At 40.6% G+C, this 11,035-nt stretch overlaps 1 protein-coding gene across 1 annotated transcript in view; it reads right to left on the reverse strand.

Annotated features, from left to right (window-relative positions):
- Positions 1-213: 213 nt before the first annotated feature.
- DOCK8 (dedicator of cytokinesis 8) overlaps positions 214-11,035 on the reverse strand; it is a 74,814-nt gene continuing 63,992 nt past the window's right edge. Inside the window, exons 39-47 of the mRNA XM_009327224.1 lie at positions 7,917-8,060; positions 6,919-7,050; positions 5,342-5,476; positions 4,561-4,650; positions 3,887-4,123; positions 3,108-3,251; positions 1,966-2,072; positions 931-1,098; positions 214-294 (exon numbers count right to left, since the gene is read on the reverse strand). Coding sequence (XP_009325499.1) covers positions 231-294; positions 931-1,098; positions 1,966-2,072; positions 3,108-3,251; positions 3,887-4,123; positions 4,561-4,650; positions 5,342-5,476; positions 6,919-7,050; positions 7,917-8,060 — 1,221 coding nt within the window. The 3' untranslated portion in view covers positions 214-230. The remainder of the gene's footprint in view (positions 295-930; positions 1,099-1,965; positions 2,073-3,107; positions 3,252-3,886; positions 4,124-4,560; positions 4,651-5,341; positions 5,477-6,918; positions 7,051-7,916; positions 8,061-11,035) is intronic.

The raw sequence follows: 11,035 nt of genomic DNA on the forward strand, positions 1-11,035 counted from the left end.
GCAAAAGTATCTACAAAGCACCCCGTTCCTTCCCAAGCCCTCAAGATATGTGGTTGATTAGGAGTCATTCCCCGGTTTTCATTCTGTGATCTTGTGTAAATGCTTTTCTACATGCTGTCCAGAAAGCGCACATGCTGTCTTGCGAGAGATTTCTGATTTCATAGATGTTGAATACCCCATCACTTCTGGCTTACAGCATGAAGCTCTTCCTTGGCCAAAGCAGCTAGTCCTTAGGTGCTTTGTGAAGAAGTCTGGGCATCGTATTTCCTAAAACTGTGGTTACGAAAAGATTCCCTGCAATGAAACGGATCCATAAATAAAGTTGGCAAATGGAAAAGAATCCAAGAAATACCTGCCTTGTGAAAAGGAGCAGCTGACAAATCATCAGCTGGAACATATTATGTGTTGGCAGGTCAGAGGCGTATTCCTTCTTCCGCTCCCACCCCACACTGGGGCTTTGTAAAGAAGTGTACATTCATAAGTAAAGAACATAAGTTAAGACTCTTCTGTCTCAGTCATGGGACTAAACTGGATTATGTTATCTGGGAGTGAAAGGATCACTCTTACTACATGCTAACACCACATGGTGCCGTGTTCAAAACAAACACACACCTGTCCTATCTTCCTCCTGGCTTCAAATGTTGAAGACATGGCAAGATGTTTCCAATATCTTTTCATTAGGGCAAGGGGGAAGTCTTCTCTAACGATGCATTAAAATGACATAAATCCCCTACCCCAGGAATGAGCAGCTTGAGAAACAGTTAACACTATATTCAGCTCCAGTGGAAGTCTGCAGACTTCTTTAATCAAGTATGAAGTTGGCAGTGTATATTATGGTCTGGTTTTAGCTGCCAGTAAAACTGCCTTTCTTCCTTGCAAAAATGGCATCTTTTTGCAGAGCTACAACAGATAACCCTGCCCTAACTGTACCTTGTGCTATGGACTTTCACTACAGGTTTGTACAACTCTGGGATCTTCCTCTCAATCATGGGCCTAAGGTTCTCCTTCAGCTTCCCGTAGTTCTTTCTAAGCTCTAGCTGATATTCCCGCTGGTCAGCAGTAATAAGGCGCTTGTTTTTCTCCACTGCTTCACCACACCTAGGCAAAAGGAAAGGAAAAAAGGCATGACATGTGTGATCTACTTCTGTTAAACTCATTAACTTTGTGTTAGGTAATCTTAATAGCCAAGGGTTCAGCTCCTCTGGGCTAGGCCCTGCTCTGGTAACTTCTCAAGTCCAAAATGATAATGAACTAGTAAGAAACCTCTGTCTTTTCCAAGTACACAAATTGAGGCGATATTTTTAAGACATTAGAAATGCATGAGGGAGCTAATAAAAAACAAATTTAATGACTGCAGAATACTGAGCTACCTGCCTACCTACTGTAAACAGATGCAGTGACAATAGCAGAGAGTAGGGGCTGTATCTTCTGCATAAGGCTCATTTTTATTTAACTCAAATTTATCCTTCGGCAATTATGCTTTGTTTGGACTAAGGAGATGAATATCTTGCTATGTGATTATGCTTGTTAAGATTTACAAGCATATCGAAAGCAAAGACCATATGTGTCTACCACTACCAGTGTATCTGCTTGACAGATAGGGTCAAGTGTTTTCTTATGAACAGCTACCTACATAAAAATGTAATTTTATTAAAAATAAAATCAAGGCAATAGTCTGAAATTCTTGATTTCTGTAAAATGTCAAAAGATGAAACAAATGCAAGATCTTAATTTCTACATAATTAGTTTGAAGTATTAAAATTTGCTCCCATTTGGGATGCAAAGCCTACCAAAGCATTGACCATGAAGCAGAGATAACAAGTCTGGACCAAGTGTCTAAAGTGTGAGATGGCAGGATTCATGATGCTAACTTGCATAATTAATTACACAGTCATATTATCATTGAATTATTGTGATTATTTGCTTTATTGATGCAATTCAGCATTTCAGTTTTGTTTTACTGACCTCATTATAAACTCTTTGAAGCACAACCTCAGCTTGTTGTGATGTCGATAAAGTTTGGGGTCTGCTGGAATTTCAGCCAGGAACACTTGCGCTACCTCTAGTGGTCCCTTGTAGGAATAACACAGGAAAATGTCAAAAACAGCTGCTTAGACTGAAAACAGACCACATGTTTGGTTAAGCTGTTTGTTATTTCATGAACGGAATTATAAAAGAAAAGAAAACTATGCATAGTCACCATAACAGGATGTTTTTTTTCTCCTTTTTCACCCCAATTTTTCCTTTGGCAAGCTGAGTTTTTACCCATCATATCTTATCTTCTCCTGTTTTTATTTCTCCCCCAGTCCCACAAAAAAGGGAACAGACAAATTCTGCTCAGCAGAGAAGGGCTGGGATAGCGCTACTGCCAAACCTGGTTACATGGGAGAAACACAGCTCCTATGTGTGGCATTACAAGACCCCAAGGGAGTTAAACAAGCCCAAAGCAGGAAAGGACCACTCTTTCCAAAGCTTACAACGTGTTACTTCAGACTAGAGGCTTTGGTTGATGAAGAATCTGTAAAAACTGACAGTATTGAGGCTTTCAGCAAAGAAACCAAGCTCTGTGGAATTGTGGGTAATGCCAAGTTTTCTCTCAGTTATGTCTTCATTCTTTCATTTTATTTTTTTTTAATTGCCTTTTTTGTTAGCAGGCATATTTATGTTATCATTATTGCATCTCAACTTTCTTTTGGGACACTCAGGTCTTGACTTCATGTATTTCCTGTGAAACTGTGAGTTTGTGGTGGTTCCACAGCAGAATCGTTGTTGTTATTCCCATTCCCCATGGATACACCTGGAGTGAACAAAATGGCTGAGATGGCTAGTGTGCTAGATATGGAAAATCCTTAGATGCATTCACAAAAGCTTCTGTGAGTTTCTGCACCTACAACCAAGACAGCACTTCCATGAGCACTTTCACCAAAAGCATACCTAATGAACAGTATACAATGACTAAATATCAAGGGATGAAGTTTAAATGCACATTGTGACTAAATGTGTCTGACTAGATGTACTACTTCCAGTGCAAGAGATGACAGCGAAAAAGAAAGCACAATGAGAAAAGTATGCAGAAACTCTTCATCTGGCTTATTTGGATCCCTTACCTGATTTACAGTGGCTCCAACTGAGCCCTGCAAAACCATCTGGAGCATTTTGGCATCTGGTGGTTCTTGGTTGGTGGCTGCACTTAGTTCCTGTGTTTTTTTCCGCATATCTTCAATAGCAACTTCAATTGGGGTTAAAATAAACTAATGGATATGGAAGAAAAGATGCTTCATTACCTGAATCATGCATGCAGTTGACCTGTTCTAAATCTGACAATACCACTATCGTTCTCCCATGCCAAAAGCAGTAGTTGTAAAACCCAGGAAGACTGTTCAATCTAAATGTCATCTTGGTAGATGCTGCATCTGATCCAAAGCTCTTTGACATCTTACCATTTACAAAAATAGGATGTGGAACTGACTCCCTGTTTGCATAAATTCATTATTATTTGAAGTTACTGACTTCATGTCTGAAATGGTTTTGCACTTTCTACCTTTACAAAGCTTCCCTGCCTCTAAACCAGCTCTGAACCCAATTTAGTTCTTTGATTATACTTTATCAGCTAGTAGTACAGCCATAAATAGAGCTCCACACATCCTCCTACACAGCATTACAACTGGGAGGTCAAGAAGCATATACACTCACTATCCTCTCTTCTCCACAGTAAATACCCATCTTGCATTTGTCTACCCATTCTATGTCATTCCTATTTATGAGAGTAACATGTCTGAGAAATTCAGCTTTCTTTTTTTCTGCCAAGCATAGAATTTGAAAATCTTCCCACCCAGAGACTCCTTCAGCCCCTGAGAAATTAGATCTGTCCTCAAAACCCAATTACCTCTTCTTTTTGGATGACATTGATTCTAGTTTTGATGTAGGGGAAAGCATGCATTGTGGTTAGGATGGTGTTCCTCTTGTATTGCTCGCTAAGCTCTCCTCTGGGGCGCCCATCCATGGTGAAAGGCGTAGTGTACATGAACCGACAGAGGTTGAAGTTCTTCTCAAAATAGGTTACTCTGTCTTTCATCTCATACTCATCAAAATACGGCTCCACAAAAGTAATTTGTATGTATGCCTGAGAAAAGAGGGAAGAACCATTACAGTACTTTACAACCCAAGAAGTGTAAAAGGAATGGCATATGTGAAATATCCCATAGTTTACATCAGCTAAGCATGGTCTGGAAGAGCATAGAGCTGCAAATCCTTCAGGGCTCCTTCTCCTCTTCAGAGCTGACAAAACTTGCCTCTAGGGAGAGCACAGCTTAATCCTGGGGATCAGAGCCAGAGCAGGGACCAGAGATCAGAACTTCTAATTTCCACACTCTGTGACAAGCTACCAAACTAAGCCTTTCACAGAGGCTTTAAGGACATCCCTGGGCAGAGAGAGACAGCCAGTTTGGGGTTTTTTTTGGTGCCTTAATGTTTGAGCAAAAAAGTTTCAAGGGGATCCCCCTCTCTTCCCTTCTTTTCTGTGACAAAGCAACTCAACACTTTCAGTAGTATTTTCCCTACCTTATTGGGATCCAGCTTTCTTTTGTCTACAGGAGCGGAGTCCTTAATCACTTCCACAGCATCCTCCCCAAAACACTGGCCATAAAATCCCTGGAAAGGAAACAGAATTATCCCAGAGTGTTTTTAGTCCTTAATACAATGCTAATGTATTGTATTGCATTAATGATGTCCAAAATGCCATCCTTGCGGTTGCCACAGTGTACTACTGGCTCCCTAAGGGCCAAGGTACTACTCTTCGGAAGATGGTACGAGATGCTACCACTGAAGTAGTGGAAGGAATGATCCAACTCACAGAAACAATTCTCAGTGCTCCATGTCTCTAGGAGAAAGGAGTAACCATGACAATTTTTGGGCTCTGTACAGTCAGAATACTGCTTCATGAACCACAGCTGGCCAGGGTAAGTAATCTTCTGACAAAGATCAGTGTGAGTTGCTCACAAAAAAGCAGAACTTGAGGTAAAGAGATCAGAAGGGAACATTGCAGTTCCATGAAAAAGCTGAAAAGACACCAAAGCAAGTATCTGGCATGCTCAAATCAAATCATTCAATGTATTACAGGCCTGCCCATAAGAGACATGGCCTCAAGAGAATGGCTCACTTTCATCATTATACTGTAAAGAGGGCTACAATGGAAAGGATATACACAAAGGAAATAATCTATGGTGCAAATCAGTTTGTTACTGATTGTTACATATCAATAATACTATTACAACTGTGTGGGATCATTAGAAAGTATAACATAACACTGGAGATCATATTAACACAATGTTTTTTTCTTTACCTCTAATCTGTGAGAAATCTCAGGAAGTTTGGTAATTGCAGGTTCCTTATAAACAAATTCCTGTTCATCCAAGTCCCCAAATTTGGATCCATAGAAACCAACACGGAAGTAAGTTCCAAACATTCGCTTTTGACCCTAATTGATAAAAAGAAAGAGGAAATTTACAATTACTTATTTTTTTATGTCAACATTGTAGTATTTGGATGCCTTTTTTTCCCAATTGATATGTAAGAAAACCCACTAATCCTACATTTTCCCTATTTCAGAGCCAGTTCTACGTATCATCAGTGCTGATGGATTAGAAGCACATATTCATGAAGGAAAGTATACAAATTAAAGGGACATTTGACTGAAATCTAAATTAAAATTTAGGCTAATCATGAAGTGACTTTTGCAAAACGAAATATTATTATTTTTTAATTCCATTGGATACACATTAACAAAATTTAAATTTTGCAAGGAAAATTAATAAGAATTTGAAACTGACTAGACTCAGCAATAAGATTCTTCTGAAAAAAGAGAAGGAAAGGGCAGTATGAGTGCTGAGAATTTAGCCAGGCTTTTGTATTTCTTCTGCTTTATAATTGAAAACAGTAGTTAATTGAAAATAAAGTTATTTTTCATCGAATAATAGAATCATAGAATAGTTTGGGTTGGCAGGGACCTCTAAAGGTCATCTAGTCCACCCCCCCTGCCATGGGCAGGGACATCTTCAACCAGATCGGGTTGCTCAGAGCCCCGTCCAACCTGACCTTGAATGTTTCCAGGGATGGGGCATCCACCACCTCTCTGGGCAACCTGTGCCAGTGTTTCCCCACCCGCAGTGTAAAAAATTTCTTCCTTATATCTAGTCTGAATCTGCCCCCCTTTAGTTTAAAGCCATTCCCCCTTGTCCTGTCGCAACAGGCCCTGCTAAAAAGTTTGCCGCCATCTTTTTTATAAGCCCCCTTTAAGTACTGATAGGCTGCAATAAGGTCTCCCCAAAGCCTTCTCTTCTTTGGGCTGAACAACCCCAACTCTCTCAGCCTTTCTTCAGAGGAGAGGTGTTCCATCCTCCTGATCATTTTCGTGGCCCTCTTCTGGACCCGCTCCAACAGGTCTGTGTCTTTCTTATGCTGAGGGCTCCAGAGCTGGACGCAGTACTGCAGGTGGGGTCTCATCAGAGCAGAGTAGAGGGGCAGAATCCCCTCCCTCGACCTGCTGGCCACGCTTCTTTTGATGCAGCCCAGGAGACGATTGGCCTTCTGGGCTGCGAGCGCACATTGCTGGCTCATTTTTTTTCTTAAATAGATGTGGCCAGGTGGAATCATGCATGTTGTTATTCTAAGTTTGACCTGTTCAGCTATTTTTCTGTAACTCTAAACCATTTTTTATTAATCTCTGCTTTCTCCTACAGAGAGGATAGAGCCTCTTTTCACTGTAGACTACCCTTTGTAGGTAGGCCAAAACAGATGGAAGCTTTTGTTAGAAAAAGGAAATGGATCTATTTCACATGAACAGTTTTATTATCACCAGTCTTAAACAAACAGTGCAACCCAGCAATGTGTCTTGCTAGCAGTGCATTGCCTCATGAGTACCTTATTAATAATGCTGTCAAAGGCCTTCTGTAGCTTGCTGTGTGTCAAGGTAAGCTTCCTGAAGTCTCGATGTGCTTCCAGTATGGGGATGACAATTTTGTACACCTCATTCACAGTTTCATACAATCCCCCCTTGGGAGAAAAAAAAAAAAAGGAAAAAAAATAGAAGAATAGAAATGAGTCCTCATGCACTCTGAAAAGACACTAGATCTCCATTAATGGCCTGGCTGAAAAGGGGGTTTATGGGACTCATCTCTTAATCTGCTATGTTGCTCATTTTAGCTTTCTAAAAACTAGTAATAGTAAATGGGTAGTTCTGAGCTGCAAACAACAAACTATCTAATCTGCATCTGTGATCTGTTGGGCTCTCAAGCCCAAATTCCTGTGTAAAGCACATGGTTTCTGCTTAGGGTCTAGAGGAGTTAGAAACGCAGATAAGCAGAAGGAAATGGGTTTATTTAGCATGTACGGTTCAGGGCAACCAGAGTTGCATCTGGACAAAAGGAACCCAAATTATATCTTCAGAGTTGCTAAATCATATACCTCCCTTAGCACTACAGCAATATGATGAGCTACTTGAGTATTAACATCATGACTCTTTACATGGTAAGTGTAGATTATGAGGCTGGTGGTTGTATGCTGTGTAAAAGCACAGGAGTAACTCTCACATGCTTTCTAAAATCTATAGTTTAAGCAAGATCTTTTTCTTAAATGTACTATCCCATGAAAATGCGAACCAAAAGGCTTGGTTCATGCCTGGGACAATCACTTTCTGCTGATGTGCTAGGCTACCTGAAAAGCATAGCTTAGCCAACCTGGCTGAGGCAGGGCTGGGTCAGCCATAAGATGTGCCTCTGCCTCTTGTTATTTGCAGTGGGGCAGATCTGTGGAGCCTGGTTTAGCAGTAAGACTTTATTTTCTCATGTGCAGGAAAAAAAGCTACGAATCTGGCCTAGTTAGCCCCACTCCATCTCCTGGTGATTTTGGCCCTCACTCACCGTGCTGAAGAGCTCAGCTGCTTGTTCCAGCAGCCCTACCAGGCCACTTTCTGAGAAATACCTCCCAGAACATACACCATCTTCATCTGGAGACAAAACATCATTCGAAACAGCAGATTCCTCCAGCACATTGGACGAAATGTTCTAAAATACATCAGAGCAGAGAAATCAGAAACCTAGATCAATAGTCTATCATAAAGATCGAGGCAAAACAGTTTCAACATCTACATGACGGGAAGAAGAATGAGATAATACAAGTGCAGCCAGGGGATACACAGTTAAATTCCATTTAGAAGCGAATGTAACATCCTAAATCTCCGCAGATGGCAGACCAGGAGTTTCGCTACAAGAATCCTAAACTTTCTTTCTTGCCTCAGGTTTAAAAAGCAGACTCCTGTAGGTCACAAACTGGCCTCTCTCTGGTGGCTGGACTTCCATGAAGCTGCAATGAGCTCAATCATCTCCCACACCGCAGTGGTCACAACCAATGTGACCTTCCTGCTGTTGGCGTCTGGGGGTGGGAAATTCCAAGCTGCACCCCCAACCTCCTGCCACCTGTTTGAAGAAGTTGAACTTTCAAGTTCTTGAATTGACTTTTTAAAGCAGAGGAGAAGTAGGACATAGAGAATATTGCTCTAAAACCTGCAATAATTGAATGCTGCTTCTCATTTCAGCCTCTGCCATATTACACCTTGATCCTGCAGAATTTACTTGTTTTCTTGTTAAAGTTACTGATCTTACTGCGTGTTTAAATAAAACTAGATAAAATGCACAGTGTCAATCACTCTTTGAGATTCTAGACCGTGAAATAACATGTCTACGGTTCTTCAGGAACCCTTTGAATAAATTACACAACATTAAAAATTTTATAATACATAGAAATACATGTAAATGAACATTAAAATATGTGTACATACAGTACGGAACTAGCATATGTTACTTTCAACAGCAGCAGAAATACTAAGCTTCGATTTGCTAGTAATTAAAAGGAGGTAAATTAGTGTCATAGTGTCTCACTTCAGCAGAAACTGGCAATGACAGTCTGTCTGAGTGCAGGATAGATGCCAGCTGGCTAGCTAGCAAAGTCCTTAAAGACATCTTTATAAAATGGCAGAGACACTGAGGGCTGTTACTATTGATCAGATTTCAGATAAAGAATTGGCACCACACATCACTAGCAACATGGGACTTTCCCCCTTAGGTGTTGTAGATGTATTTATTTCTCCATGGGTGAAATTTACTCCAACCATGCTGCTGTCACAGTGCCTAGTCTGCACTTCATGTCAGCTCCACTGGAAGGGTGAGCACAAAGCTCAGGACAGCATTTGCAGGAGTTAAGGGTATGTCTGAATTTCAGCCAGAGGGAAAACTGCAGCACGTTTTAGCACACCCATGCCACTTTTTACCTACCAGTGTCATTGAAGATAGTGACTTCAGCCAGAGTTAGCCTCCCTGGCACATACCTAGGGCAACTCATACAACCCACGCTGCAGCTCAATTTCTGTTTTTCCCTTTCTGTAACAGTAGCCATTAAGGACTGTTTTCACAGAATGGCATGTGGCCTTTGGTGCCTTTTTTTTTTTTTTTTTTGTAGCAAAGCAAAAAGAGTCCAGAGGAGTGATTTATTTATGAAAGCAACCAAGAAAGTCACAGACACCAATTTTCTCTTCTTTGGCTTTAAACCTGTAATAACTAATGTCAGGCATGTATTTCCATGTTCTACCGTCCACGCACTCTAGTAGGAGAGAGCCTTCACGACGTATTCCTGGTGCTTGCATGATCTTTTGCAAAGTGGACATGCCTCATCCACCTTTTGCCTTGATCTACATTTCATATTGAAGAATTTTACACGTCCCTTATATAATAAAGGCAATACACAATTCACCATGTATATCATCGGCAATTATTTTGAATCTGACAAGCCTCGTTTGCTTTAAGGAAAAGAAACATTTGTGTAAACTCAAGGGGCTTTACTGTGATCCCCAGCCCTTATCACCATGTTAGATATGCCTAGGGTAGCCTGCAACCTAGATCCCCAAAACAGCACAGTCGAATTAGGTTACTACTGAGCCCAGGCTAATTAGCCGCATGCCTCAGCAGGTAGACACACACACTAAGTCCTTGTCTGTGGTAATATAAAGTGGCTTTAAAGTCAGTCCATATGCAATTCATACTCTAAGTCCACCTTATCACTTGCAAAGGGGATTTAGTGTAAACACGAATTAAGCTCAAAGGGAATTTCACTGAAAGTGATCCTGTTCTGATTTCAAGGGGTAGTTTTCATTGCAGAGAGGGAAGCATATACAGTTTTGTCTGGCACACTATAAGGAAAAATGTTACTCTACTGACAGTTTTCTGGATGCTAACAGAGTCACTGCAGAAGACCTAGGTCAACTGGTTTAATCATTTGCTGCCTCATTTTACTCATCTGTAAAAAGGAGATAACACTTCTGCTCGTCCAGACTGATCTTTTTTCATACGCATTATTATCACTCTCAATTCCACAACTAAATGTATATCACCAATATTAGTTAATTTTGTATCCGAGCTAAATGAAGAAACAGACACAGAAAGAGTCAGTGAGTGACATCTGGAACTCCAGGTAAAGCCAAGACTGAGTAGTGTTTCTCTCCTTTAACAAGGGCATCTGAACAAGATCTTCACAGGTGCTTCAGAACACAAGCCTGTTTGTAAAGAATGGGAGCTCTTCTCTTGAAAGGCTTTGTAAAAATGCAAAGTGTTATTATAGTTAATTAATGTTAATGAGCAAACTGAAATTCAAAATTATGCTGTCAGAAAAAGAGTTGTGCAATTGGGTTTCTGGTCATTAAGGCATTTCATTACCTCTCTCCTATGGAGCAACTGTTCCTTTGGCAAACATATATTTACACAAGCATTTTGATGAGAGAGATTGATTTGTTGCTTTTAAACTGCTAAGTTTTTGCTTGCCTAGTACCTTGTAGAATAGACTTCAGTTCTCTAAAATAACTGGAAACATACCCTTTCATGGCAATCTGCATAATCTGGGAGCAATGGAAAGAGGAATTGCATTAGGGTCAAGTGTGCAAGATTACAAGCATTCAAGGCAGCCTGGGAGCAGGGTGACATTGGGAAGGGAA

This window comes from Pygoscelis adeliae, unplaced genomic scaffold (assembly GCF_000699105.1).
Source record: "Pygoscelis adeliae isolate BGI_AS28 unplaced genomic scaffold, ASM69910v1 Scaffold26, whole genome shotgun sequence".
Taxonomy (NCBI): Eukaryota; Metazoa; Chordata; class Aves; order Sphenisciformes; family Spheniscidae; genus Pygoscelis; species Pygoscelis adeliae.